The 14,602-nt window shown below is 38.1% G+C and overlaps 1 protein-coding gene across 1 annotated transcript in view; it reads left to right on the top strand.

Annotated features, from left to right (window-relative positions):
- Positions 1-2,955: 2,955 nt before the first annotated feature.
- ANKFN1 (ankyrin-repeat and fibronectin type III domain containing 1) overlaps positions 2,956-14,602 on the top strand; it is a 61,876-nt gene continuing 50,229 nt past the window's right edge. Inside the window, 3 exon segments of the mRNA XM_010578748.1 lie at positions 2,956-3,161; positions 6,092-6,226; positions 12,441-12,642. Of these exon segments, the coding sequence (XP_010577050.1) occupies positions 2,956-3,161; positions 6,092-6,226; positions 12,441-12,642 (543 nt within the window).

The following is a 14,602-nucleotide window of genomic DNA, read 5'->3' as shown; positions in this document are numbered from 1 at the left end:
TTCTCTATTACAGAAATAACCCATGGGGCTATTCACAAAAGCTGGTCTAGTAAGACAGATCTCCTTGTGGTTCTTTCTCTGATAATGCAGACAAATAGGCTCTTGTTTTGAACTGTTGTTATCTAGAATAGTCTGCCTCTATCAGGATCTGGAAAAATTATTATCCCCAGGTAAATGTTAGCCTTTGAAAATAATCCCCCTCCTCCTACTCCTTGTCCTCAGTATCAAAGCTTTTCTGAAAGAGTACTTTATTCTTATTTTTTTGAAATGCCTGATTTTAATTACTATAAAATATTTGTTAAAGAGAAATTTTTGCCCTTAAAGAGATTTCTGCTTTTATCAGGGCAAACAGGAATATCTGCTAAGTGAAATAAACACTGCTTGGGTTTCATAGAATAATAGGAAGTTGTTCTTCTGTTATCATCAAAGTTGTTTCTTTACTCATTATGAAAAATAATGACACTTGTTTAGTGCTTTATAATAGATGCTCTTATACATCAAGTTTTGAAGAACAAGGAGATTCACCTTCAGAAATAGGCCTTATATTAGTAAGTACATTGCTAATTACTGTAATCATACAAAAGTTGCAATGATACCTATCTATATATTTATAAGTTCCTTTTGGTCCTTTTAGTGACCATGTCACAACCCTAAAAATTGTTCTGATCTTTGAAGACAGCATCACTTTATAGCTATAGTTTTGGGGTTTTTTTTAAAAAGTGCTTCTGTGGAATCATGCATGTCTGCCTTTGTTCAGCTTTGTTCCATGCTCAGTTTTGGTAAATCCTGTTTTTTCTTTATTCTTTCCTAATCTAGAAATTGCCAGCTATGAAAAGCTTGTTAATTTCTGTTTGTAAAATGTTCTGCTGTAACTTGGATTAAATGCAGTGCAGCTGGGAGTAGTCATGGCCAAACAATACATGGCATAAATTATCTCTATATGGAGTGTCTGACTAGATAGCATAATCAACATGAGACTGACAAAACAACACAGTTGCGCTGTTGTTGCTGACAACTTCATTATTTCTATGATGTTCAGCTGGGTAATTTGTTTCTGAGGAACAGCAATATCTTCAGATATGTCTAATGGCCTGTATGTGCTTTTATAAGCTTTCTGAAGATGGATGTGTTTGCACAAGTTTAGTTTTTTTCCTAATATGGAGAACAATTGCAGGAACCATTAGCAAAGAGCATTCTGCTCTACGTTGTTTTTGCAATAGGGCAGCATTTTTGTCAAGCAATGTTGATGAGCACCTCTTGATATGTATGTTGATCACTTAGGGTACCAGCAGCTGCTCTTTGATTCCTTGTTTCAAACACTAATGGCTTTAAGGATCTGATGAACTTCTTATACTAAGGTATTTCTGTTCACCTTAACTTACACTCCAAATGATCCCAAATGACCAGCGTTTTGTGGCTCAAATGCTCCAGGCCTGATTCTACTCCACTGCAGCCAGGGATGATTATTCTCAGGAATTTTCCAATTAAAAAGATTGGGGGGAGGGGGGGGAAGCCACTTTGTCAAAAACAAACGGTACAAAAAACATGCTGTCTTTAAAGAATTCTGACCAAACAGTTCTGGTTTCCTGCTAGTTCGTCTAAAACCGTACTCTGAAATATAAGCAACCAGGGTCCGCGGTTCCAAGGCACTGCTGCCATACAGCTGGAGAACTCCTGGCCTCTGTGTCCGTTCCTGTGGAAGTGGGAGTCTGCAAGCCCCAGGCACTGGTGTATCTGGCAGCTTCAGCCCTGTGGCAGAGCCCGAGTGTGTTGAAATCCAGGTTGTGCTGAGCGGACTGTAGATTAGGAACCACAGCTAAGGCAGGAAGTCTGGAGGAGCTGGGGCTGCCAAGCTCAGTTTCTTGTAGTCGCTTACATCACGGGTGTCTCAAATATTTCAAAACACTTGGGAAAATTATTTCATTGGGAAATTTTCTAAACTTAGTCCAAACACAATTATTTTTTCTTCACTCACAATTTCAGAATTTCTTGAGTTTGATCACGTCTATGACTGATGAACTGGGAAATATTTGTCTTTTTTATGAATACACTGAATACTTCTGTGTCTCTGTGGATAATAGGTTATTTGCTATGGATTTGGATCAAGAACACTGCCTAAAGGAGCTAGTGAAACAGTAAGACTCAGATCGATGTCCTTGAGGAAACACAAGGAACCAGGGAATAGGACAGAGAATTAACAAATTGGCAAAAGGGTATGTGTGAAAGATGATAGGTAAACAAGGAGCCAGAGCAGCAGAAATTGCCAAAACAAGAGTTGGAATTTACTACAGTAGCTTATATGTATAAAAAGTTTGCAAGAAAGAATAAGTGTGGGGACAAAGATAGATATACTTTTATAGGCTTGTTTGGGGTTTTTTTGGTTTGGTTTTTGGGGGGTTTTTTTTTTTTTTTACCTTTCCTACTGTATACCTTCGGCTGTATGAAAAAAACACCCCAATATCTTGTTTCAAGGTCAAGAGTCACTTAACCACCTTTCTAGTCATGGATTTCCAAAATGAGAGAGCATACAGGTGCCAGGCAGAGTTTGTCTGACCGTGTTACTTTGGGATGGAGGCTGGAGATCCCATTCCCAGGTATCCAATCTGCCTGGCTACATTCCCCAACCTTGGCCACGACAAGTGAACGGGATGTCAGATCTGACATTTGAGCAGTATTTGTTCTTTTAGGGGCATTATGAACAGTCTAAACTACAGCTTTGTCTCTAATGATGATGACAGCTTTGCCATTGTCTGATTAGGAAGTAAAGTCAGGCTCCATGCAAAGTTTTCAAATTCAAAATGTTTGAGTGCGTTTCTGTGCACTCAAACATTTTGAATGAGCTGCTCCCACCCAGTTTCTAGACTATTGGTCTACCAAGCGTTTTTCACAAATTCAGTGTACGCGTAGCGCCAAAACACAAGGCGACATAAAACGCAGGAACGTTCGTTTCTGTATATGGAGGACGTGCTTGCTGCTGAAATACCATCTGCGACGAAGGGTTGGACATCGTGTACTTGGGACAAATGTAACACCTGCGTGAGGCTGCTGCTCCATGGACCGCATCAGGCTTTGGAAGAGCTGGGTGAATACTGCCACCTATTGATTGACGAACTGAAAGGGAACGTCTCCGGCTACCCTGAGATTTTAGGCAGAACAGCTTTGTGAGATTCTCATCCTCCGCGTGAGAACAGCCTCCGTCATCCCAGAAACGTTACCGGTGTCCAGAAGAAATAGAATTTGCTAGATGGAATTAATGGCCAGTACAATGTGCTGCTTGGCTGCTAAAAATATCTGTGGTGTATAAAGCTGAGAACAATACAGGGTAAGCATTTTGGTAAATGTGTCAGTTAATCAGCCAGCTTGGGTGGCCTCTTTAAATGAAATGTACCCCTAAATGTACATCTTCATAAAAATGTGCAGCTTTAGCAACAGCAATAACAATAATAGCTTGTAGAATCAGCTCATGATGTGTGCTGTAGGTAGGTAAACTTTTAAAGGCATCAAACATGGAATGAAAATCTGTCACAATAGGTTAAAGTAAGTAGTGTAAGCACAGCAAACAAAATATTCTGTTCAACTAATAAGCGTGAAATATAGGCAAATGAAATAATAAACCGCTGATATCTTTGACCCATCTAATGGCACCATCAAAGGCTAATAACATGCAGGTTTCGGTACAAGATCAGACTAACTGATCTGCTCGCATGTGTTTTATCATAAACCCAGGGTTTTGTTTTCTGTAGGTCTTCTAGTCTTCTTCATTTCCAGAAATAGATGTAGGTGCCTCTCGCACTTATTTACACACATTCATTCATCATTTTTAGTAATTGATTTCATGTTTTTATCATCTGGTAAATTTATGTTTACTTTTCTTACTGAGTGTTCGTTTATATCTTCTGGCTTTTGAACAGCTTAATAGTGAACTTAAATTCCTATGGCAGGAAGATTAGAAATATGTTTACTTGATGTAAACAAACTAACTGTCTTTCACAGAACTAGCTTGGGCAAGAAAACATCTTGTCTTTTATTATTCTACTAAATAATATTTGGGTAGCAATAGAAAAGTATTAAGCATTATAAAAATTGAAATGGCAACTGCAAAAGGTCTACTTTCCACCAAGCTGAAGGGAAAATCCAAAAAAGACAAAGGGGAGTATTGACCCACAATGGGGAATTGCTAGAAAAATGTTTAAGAATAGACTAGTTTCAGTAAATTGACTTTAGATTTTTCCCCTGAAAACAGCTGGAAATTGAGAATTCCCTCACAAGTAAGTTCCATAGATGTGGTCTATACAGACCAAAAAAACTTAATTGGGGATTTTGACTCAGAAGAATCATCCCTATTCAGCACAGCACTGAAAATGGAATTTTTATACTTACATTTAATTTTAACTAATTTAGACATTTCAGATTTTCAGCATTTTTTTTTTCCCAGATAGTATCCCAATGTTAGAGAGGTACTTGGTGGTTTTCAAAAGATTTCAGATCTTCCCCCTGTTGGCAAGGAGCAGTGACCTCAGTCAGCTGTCCTCCAGCCTTCTGACTAATGATCCTTAGAAGTAGCAGAACAAAAGAGGGAATCCTATACACATATAGCCTGTGATTTTCATGGTATAGGAGAAGGAATGTTGTGGATAGCATATTGTCACAGCACTTTGTAATTCTCTGCTGCAGCAAAACATGCAAGTAGTTGCATTTGATATTCTTGTTATGTCTTTGAAATATATGCATATGTGTGTTTACATACACACACCCATACATATGCATGCATATGTACGTACAGAAAATCTCTCAAAAAATGGTTTGGTCCCTATCCAGATTGATGTAAAAAGTATAGAATAGGTTCAAGTCCCACGACATTCAAATGTCAGGCGCAGGACTACAGTAGCTTCAGCTACTTTGGCAAAAGGACAGTATTTGGTATGAGGTACAGTACCCTTAACTGAGTTTTGAAGGGTGGGAGAATCAGACTGGTCACCAGCTTTTGGGAGGTTTCCAACACTTTCCAAAAATCAAGCATCATGTCTGAATAAAGACAGTGAAATTTTTTCAGCAGTTTGTAACTGTAGTTCCAGTATACCTTTAAAAACAATAAAAAATACCTTTTCTGTAGATATTAATGATCATTGGCTAAGACAGACCCAGGGATTAGTGTGGTTTATTTTTTTTTATTGCCAGATGTTACACAGGAGTGTTCTGGTTACATGAATTTAACCTGGTGGACTGTCCAGGAAGGATAACAATTTTCTAGATTGTTGTTTATCGCCTACACTATTTTTAGAATTCTAAGGCTGTGTATGATTATTGCATATTCTGACTTTGTAACATCTTTGTGGGTTTCTGTGGGATCCAGCATTTGTGGGGTTTGCCCTACAGTAAAAAAAAATATATTTTGAAATAAGACCGTTCTGCTATTTTGGAAGCTCTTAATGCAGACATGTGTTTTAGCTGAAATGTAGGCATCAATAAAATATGTTTTTCTTATTCATTTAATAATCTTTTTTAAGCGTAACCTGTTCAGGCTGGGAGCTTTCAAATGATCTTGCAGATGTCCCATAGCTATGGATATGGTTGCTGCTTTTGTTGCTATGATTGCAGGCAGCTGTAGTGATAGCTTGCTTGAAGAAACAATACATCACATGCAACATGCATTACTGGACTGAGTGTAGGACTGTGACTTTTTTTTCCCCTCCCTTTTATTGGTTTAAGATAAAACTAACAGCTTTAAGAGGCTGCATTAATGTCTTTTTGGTCACACTTCATGGCAAATTAATTACAATCACAGTTTTGTTTACTCTGGCAGTAATTATTTTTTCTACTTGCACGCTGTGCTGCTGATCAATTTTAAGGGACACAACAACCTAAAAGCATACAGAAGTCATGGCATCTTTGACTACGGAGGCAAGAGCTTTATATATTAGTCATTCTTACAGCTGCACAGGTAGCTAGTATAGAGTTAAGGAACCAAACATTTTACCTGTGATACAACACTACTTGCGTTAAATACTGTTTTGCTCTGAGATCTTATCAGTGATATTGGACTTCAGTAATTGCTAGTAATAAGCTTTTTCATATCTGATCATTCATGCAGTATAAGGAAGAGGTTTATTCATTCTGCCCAGAGGCTGAACCAGCAGAGACAGCAAAGCCAATGTGATTCATTGAATGAAGACAGTGGACAATTACCAGCAACTTGTTCACATTTTGCCTTGGATAGCCTAAGCTGGTAAGTCAAATTTAACTCTTTAATGCATATATTTTTAGTTATTAGTTTCAAGTATAAAATTGTTTCATAAACATATTTAAGAACACGTATAGTGTTGAGTGGTTTCTTGGCTGTTGTGCTTTCCTAAAATCTGAAGTTAATGCTTTTACAGCTATGCTGTGTCCTACTAGTGCACCTGCCTATCCAGTGCAGCATATATGTGCTGCATACAACAGACTGTGATCTATAATTTAGATTTTTTTTTTCTCTCTCTGCAACATGTTTTTTAAAGGACGTGAATATTAGGTCAGTATATTTGCCAATCAAAAAAAAAAAAGCTTTTATAAGGGTAGCTAATTTATATTCATTTATATTTGAATTTGACTTTTAAAGCACCCTGCTGTTGGGGAATAAAGCAGTTACTTCAGCGCTTAGAAGTGCAAGTAGAAATCCGATCACCAAGATTAAGCTACAGTATGTGCAGCATGAAATGCATGTTGGAAGACTTCAATCACTGATTTGGTACATGCTATAGCAGGGCGATAGTCACACAAACGACACTGTTTTGGTGGTTATTTCCAGGGTAGTGCAGTAACTGTTTCCCCAGAGAACTGCCATAAGGCTTTCATTTTGTGTTTTTTAATTCTTGGAAATGCAAACTACTGTTAATTGTGACTAGTTATAAGGGGAGCTGCTGTTATTCTGTCTAGTTCTGCCTTTTACTGAGAAACCTTGTAATGTGCTGCTTGTAGTTCTTGACTTGCTGTGACAATGCTAATTAGTCAGATCACACAGGGCTACTCTGAACCATACCAAGATGTCCCCACCATTTCATTCTGACCTATGCTAGATATGGGCAGAGTCTTCCTTAGGTGAAAATCTCAAATGGGTCAGTTCTGGACACCACCTGTTTCTAAACTGTTAGTCTTTGATATACTGCAATAATTTTAGTTGCAACAATGATATCTCCTCAGGCTAAGTGCATTTCAGTTGGAGGATTTGTTAATTCAATCAAGACAATGCACATTTCAGGGTTTCACCTGATCGGTGAGGCGAGGACATGGCTGTAAAAAAACCAAAATGAATTACTTACGAGCAGTTTTAGGCTCCTTTTTAAAAAAATAGTTCATGTCTGTAAAAATAAAATGCCAACATCCAATAAAAAACAGTAAGTTTTCAATTACAAATTATGTGAATTGAGCTGTCTGTTTTCCTTATTTCTTATTATACATTTTACCCATGATTTTGCCTGATCTCATTTCCATTGCTCTCCGAGAGTCATTTCTACAGCCTAAGATCACACTTCCAGGAAGTTTTCTAGAATATGCAGCTTGCCTTTACCTTTTCTTTCTTTATTTCATACCTTGTATGTGACTAGAGAACATACTAAGTGTGATAATCTTCAGTAGCGTTTTGCATCTTATTGTTTCATTACATTGGTAAAAAATGCAGTTCATTTGTATTATATTATTCCAGCTATTGCTTTATTGTTCTGCATTTATTCCATGCACTAGTTCAGGATATTGATGGTTAGTATACAGGAAACATTTATATGCTTCAAGTCATTTGTGATGCACTGATTCTGTGCGGATAGCAAAGATGCCATCTGTTTTGTTGTTGAATAGCTGCAACTTTTATAGTGTTTATTTAGCTTCCCTATAGACTCACCTGCTCTTTCTAAGAGAAACCTTCAACAGATTACAAAAGATTCTGTCCTCTTCTTACATTAATGTTAGTCTTGGGGATCTGCTCTGGCTGTGTACTGAAAAAGCTTACATGCGTAGTATGGACACCCTATTGTTATTGTCTTTGGAAGTCGTTGTTTAGATGGTTACTAACACACTATTGTTTTCTGCTGAGTGTATACCCTGTTTCATTGACCAGATCAAGGTGGGAAGGGGTCCAGCAACCCCTAGGAATTGTAATAGCTGGAGTCAAACTATGACTGGATAGAGTCAATACGAACAGTAACCCATGCCATGGGGAACAGGTCTGAGCAGTCTTGGTATGAAACTGCTGCCAGGCTTTTCTGGAGACATAGGCTAGCAGCCCAATGGTACCTAAATTTGCTTTGGTCCTGAGACTACACAGCATCCTACAGTGCTGTAACACATTTAGAGAACCTAGTTTCTTTTTACAGTGTACATATTGAAATAGAACTGAACTGCAAACTGTCTTAAGTTTTGAACGTGTATTGGGAGATGTGTGACTAGAACACCTCTACCAAACCCTCAGGTTTCATGCAAAACTGTTCAAAAACTGAGAGGTGCTTCTCCTTTACTTGCTCTAGTTAATATGTCCTGTTAAGCTGTTCTTTGTAAAAAGTTGGGATTCTGAAACTAACTTATCTGCTTCTCAAAAAAAGCTTGAATTTGATGACTTTCAAGACATTCTGTGAAAGACATCTGGGCAACTGTGTTTAAGGAGATGGATACAAATACACTTACTGCATTAGTGAAGGCTGGAGAAGAGATCGGGTTTTTTAGGAGTCAGGCTGGCAAAATTCCTTTTTTAGTAATTATTTTAATCCTCAAGAGTCACGGTAGTAATTCTATGAACTAGAAAGCACTACAGCTTCTACAAGCATGACTTTAAATATAAATAAATGCCTCTTCATCTCAATGCCAAAAATCTCCAGCCAAGATCAGCTCTCCTTCAGTCGCTGTCCTCTCTACAGATAACTTAGGGTCTTGAAGTCAACAAGCAGGTAGTTTGGTCTAGCAAGATGGAGGGAGGACTTTATCAGCCTAGGGAGGACTGATAAAGGCATAAGCCTTGTTAGTTTTAATAACAGGCATTCTTGTTTGGTTTTACTAATACCACAGTAGGTATGAGAAGTCCTACTAAGCAGATATGCCTAATTTATTTAATGTAAACTTACTAAATGTCTACACAACTTCTCAGTAAGTTGGCATACAGGTTAACGAAGCTTGGAATCTCTCCATAATGTAATATTGTGCCACTGAGAGGTGCTGAGCTTGTTGCTTTTCATACAAAAAAATTTAATCCCAAAGCAAACACAGTGAAGTATGCTGAGGTACCTTTGAATTAAGTATTGGATGGGTCTACTCTTCTTTTTTTGTCCTCATCTTGATGATGTTTAGGTTTGTGTGGTAAATGTAAATTGTTCTTTCTCTCGTGAGTTTACTACTAACTGTGTGGTATTTGGTATTCAATGACTGTACTCTTGGAATCAAATGATTTGGGGAAATTGAAACTTCCTTTACAAACATGCCTATAACATTTATTGGCCTATTTTTATCCACAATTTGGGACTCATTCTTGACCCCTACTTTATTGATGAAAGGAAAAAATTCTTGAAAACAGAGGTAAGAGGAGAAATTTATGTGGGATAATCTAGCTCTATATACTAATAGAAATGGTGGAAGTGTTACTCTAAGTAACTGAGAAATTATTATTATTATAATATTTGGTAAATTGCTGAGTTTCTTTAAAATATTAATAACATGGAACAGTGGAAGATGGGTAATCAGCTTTGGGGGTAATCAGCTATTTCTCAAGCTTATTTTTAATAAATAGCTGAAAATAAACTGAACTGTTGAAGCTATGCTAAACAGAGACAGATGTGAATGAAATCATTTGACCATCTTAAAAAGAATTTTGTTTCATGTTTATATTCCCAAATGGTTCCACGGATGCATCTGTAAAACAAAAGGCTCTCTTCTAAGTTTGTCCAATATTAAAACCCAACAATTACCAGCAACTTCCATACAGTAAAGCCTAACCCACACTGATTCCAGCACATGGTTCCAAATAATTCTGGCATGTCTGGAACATTTGTGAGTTGGCACTGGTGATTGTAATTTTAGTGTTATGCTCTAGTCTGACATTAACAAGCAACTTCTCATGACAGAGACTTTGATTAAACATATTTTGCTATGTTCTTTGGTTTCCACTCAGTCCTTATAGCTAGGCTATGCAAGCTTGCTGTTTAGGCCAGAGAATAAAATGCTTCATTTGAAGAGACAGTGATTTCAGTTAGTCCTTGCAGGCACCGCTGAAATGCATGTAATAATTAAAAGGTAGGATGAATTGCTTGTGTGAGCCTCACTTTTTACCTTTATTCCATAAGCCCAGAGAAAAGCAGTCCAAAATCATTGTATTATTGTCGCTCCCTCAGTCCCAGAGAGCTCGTTTCTTATCATATCCACTCTTGCATGTTAGTTTCAGGGCTGCAGCTCCCACAATTCCCTTCTTCTGATTACACACACTGTTGTTCTAATTTAACAAAGTCTTCTCATCATGTATGACAATTATGTTGACTCTGACTCTCTTCATTCAGAGGCTTGGTCTTTCTTCAATACCCCATGAGCTTGGAAAATATGTGAGATTACTTGTAATCAGATACTTTTGTGCTCAGGATCTCTGTTTCACCATAATTTACAAATGAGAAAGGAAGATGTAGACAACTTATGAGACCTGGGTGGTGCCTTTAATCTTAGGGACCAATTCATGCCAACAAGCAGCCTCAACAGCGGGGCGAGTGTTTAGTAAAGACTGCTTTTATGATTGTAAATAGCTATTAGAGTCTGGTCCTGCAGTCTGATTTGCTTAGATGCAGGCTGAGACCACGAGAACAGAAAGTTACAGGATTTGTATCATAGCACAAAAAATTTAAAGCTCATTTCCAGGAAAAGATAGTCTGAAAGGGTAGCCAGATTTACTATTGCAACTCTGAGGTCTTTTAGAGGGACATTCTGTCTTATAAATGTGTACACACTCTTGTGAGGGGAAAAAGGAAATGTGAAGAAATTGTGCGTTTTCGTCACCTTTTCACTTACAGAGATCCCTGGGGATAGTTTCCTGTGCTTGCAGTTGGGTCAAATCTGATTCTTAGTTTCCCTTCAGAAAGACAAAACTATTCCCACACAAAGTATTTCCAGATAGTTAAATATTAATTCAATTTTTCCTAATATGGAAAAATTACTCTAATCCTAGAGCATAGAATATATTGTTTAATTATGAGATAATATGGAAATCCTATTACCCTAGACAGCCTTAGAGAAAGGAGGCAGTCCCTCTTGGAAGAGTTTGTAGTCTAAATGGTCAGGGCAAACACAGAACATGATAAAGTTATACAATATGTAGACAAAGGCAGTGCCTGTCCACTAACTGAGGGAAGAAACTACTCAGTATGAAACTATAAACAGCAACAGTTAGAATGACGGATTATTTTAACTGTAAAATATAGAGTGTAAGGTCTTTGCAATAACCTGGACACTAGTTGGCCATATGTAGGTTAAACTAAAAATGCACGTATGCCTCATTATGCCCACAGCAGAGCCTAAATAGGTTTTCTGTGTTTCAGCTGTTATTTGCTAAAACGTAATGCCTTTGGAGTCCTGGTCACAGAGCAGGTTCCCCTCCCTGCCAAATTCTCCTCAAACCTCTAACAAAAAAAAACATTCTCTGTAGTAATGGACTTTCATTTGGATGGTAACATGTCAGCATTTGATGCAAATTAAATGTAAGTTCATGCTTTATTTCTGTAGTAGCTTGTGATGGGTTCAGAGATGGAAAAAATATTTTGGAGCCAGCCATACTTCCTTTGTGAGAAATACTGCTTTGAGTCTCTAGAGAAGGAGAATCCACCCACCCAACTGAAAAGTCACATGCTTTTGGAGCACACGGTTTGCTAGCAGATAGTAATGTGGGAAATAAAGCATGCCTTGCCACAATTTTGCTTGTGTCAAACTTAAGTCACTTAACCAGTTGAAAAATTCAGTCCTGCATTCTGTTCTGTAATCAGACTTTTTTTTTTTTCCTCTCGGTTGCTTTGGTTTTGTTTTAAGAAACCATTGTGCTGACAAAAAGCAGATTATGTACGTGCTATCCAAATTGTATATTAATGTTTACATTTGGGTGTCATTTTTTCTGACACCTGTATTGCCAGAACTCACTCTGTCAAAAGGCTATTTCCCTCATTAAATGAAACCCCTTGTCCTTTTACAAATCAGCAAATAGTTCTGAAGTGGTCTGTTTTAGTTTTTCCATCCTTAATTCTCCCTCCCCATAGATATCCACAGGACTAATTCCATGAAGAGCAATTTGCCATTGAAAAAGCCCCAAAACGTGCTTCTGAGTGTTCAAAAACTGTGTGTGTGAAAGTGATTTTTGCCATAGAAGTCTTGCAATGTGCATTTTGATGATACAGTTCTGATCAATTATGCTAGCGTAGCAAAACCTTGTTAAACAGCTGTTGTTTTTCTTCTAGAAACTACTAGCTGAAAATGACACAGCAAATGCATAACTTAAGTCTCCTCCAGACTAAAAAGAACAGCGTGCCATCCTCTCCAAATGCGGCAAAGCGATTATATCGGAACCTGTCAGAGAAGCTTAAGGGGAGTCATACATCCTTTGACGAAGCATATTTCAGAGCTCGATCTGACCGGCTCAGTCTCCGTAAGACCTCAATGGTAATTACTTTGTATTTATCAAATTGCCAACTTAATGTCCTATTAATCTCCTTAATCAGTTTGCTTTTAATCTGTAGAATTTTCATCGTCTCACTTTGTCTGTTCCCTGACCAGTGCTGTACGTTCTTCCCAGACTTATCACTTATGATCCTGTGTCAAAACAAAGTCTGACCTTCTTGAAGGCTAAAGAAAAGCTACCTTGCTCAAGTGATGATGCTTTATTTTAGGAGTAAGATCTTAACCTGGCATTAATGTGATAAAATGTGGATAAAATATATACACACAAGGGTTCCTCTTACAAGAAATGAAGAAAAAGTATTTTGGGAAAACTGAAGATTACTTTAATAGAATTTCCCATTTTTCTACTTGCTCTCTTGTTTGGAACTTACATGCTGTGACAGATAAATGCAAGGTTGTTCACAGACTGTGGTAATGGTCACTAGATAAGACCATGGAAAAAGGAGACCACACATGAAGCAGTCTTGCCTGGGTACCCTACCCTAGTCACAGAACACAGTCAAGCGCTCTGGTACCAGTACAGGAAAGCATATAAGCACCTGCTAGACTCAACACTCACAAGTGCTCCTATTTATGCCAGTGCTGGTGAAGTTACACAACCTCCAGCACATACATTTTGAAGAATGGACTGTGTCCCTGCAATAATAGCACAGTGTAAGTTCAGTGCACGATAGAATCTCTTATATTTGCTGGAGGAAGATGAATCTGCTGTTGATATTGCCAAAATAAAATAAATTCCCCTTTTCCATAAGTAGGAAGAACAGACACATCCTTCAAATTTTCCTCTGAATTATTTTGAAGGAAAGAGTTCCTCTCCACTTCTGAAGAGCAATAACTTATGACAGTGTCTGTGAATGTGCCAGGAGACACCTCTTGGAACCATTACTCTGCTGCACTAAAGCAGATGCTAAGCGCAGTGCAGGACTAAACTCTGAATATGGTTGGGCCAGATAATAAAAATATTACATTTTGTCAGAATAAAAAACACACTCTAGACTCCTTTAACACTCGCAAATCTTTGTTACATATGAGACAAATTATATGAATCAATGCAAGAATTGAAAATAATTTTAAGATCAGTTCAATGATCCTATCCCCTAGGATCACTTCTCTCCTGAAGTCAGAGGACCCATGCATGCCCCATGGAAGAGCTAAGCTGAAATGTAGCTCTAGGGCATTGAAAAGTCAAGAGATTGTTGTCTCTCTCCTGTGAAGAAAGACTATGACCTGAAGGAAGCAGGGGATCACGGCTCCTTCCTCTCAGCTCTGCCAGAGCCAATAGATTTTGTTTTAGAGAAGGAGAAGCCTGAAACTCAAACAGGTCTTGATAGCTGGAGAACAGCCTTTGCGTAGTAGCCAACAGCTGTGCTTTTGAGGCAGTGGGTTTCCAGATGCTTTCAGTTTGTGGGGATCATTTGAATTTGGGCCTCTAAGTATGAACTGTGGGAAAAGATTCTTTAGATGAATTTTTTAGCCACTGACTTTTCTTTCCTTTTTCTTTTCAATTGCAAGCTTGTGTGTGACTAAGCAAGCGAAAGAGAAGAGGATAAACTAGTGCTGGGGACCATGCCAGAGCACACTGACATGTAGACTGAACGAATGCCAGTCTGTTAGCATATATTCTGACCAGTGTTTCTCTAAATATACACTTCAAATTCCATATTCCTTCAAACATGGGGTCTTCCATCATGCTTAACTAATGAGAAGAGAAATGGCAAATGAGCACAGCCCAAAGATTGAGGAGCAGTGCACTGCTGCTGAGGCTCAAGTCCTCTGCTCTCCACAGAGTTAATTACTTACAATCTCACTTTTCTCCCTTTTCAGTCTAGGTGTGTCAGGTGGTGGGAGTGCCTATTCAATCGGTAATCATAATTAGGTGACTCGATTTTACATTGTGATGTGGGTGGTGGTCTAATGGGATGTAGACTTAATTGTGCTGACT

This window comes from Haliaeetus leucocephalus, unplaced genomic scaffold, assembly GCF_000737465.1.
Source record: "Haliaeetus leucocephalus isolate CR32 unplaced genomic scaffold, Haliaeetus_leucocephalus-4.0 Scaffold646, whole genome shotgun sequence".
Lineage (NCBI taxonomy): Eukaryota > Metazoa > Chordata > Aves > Accipitriformes > Accipitridae > Haliaeetus > Haliaeetus leucocephalus.
The sequence above is the reverse complement of the archived record's forward strand: the minus strand, read 5'-3'. Positions and strand labels throughout refer to the sequence as shown.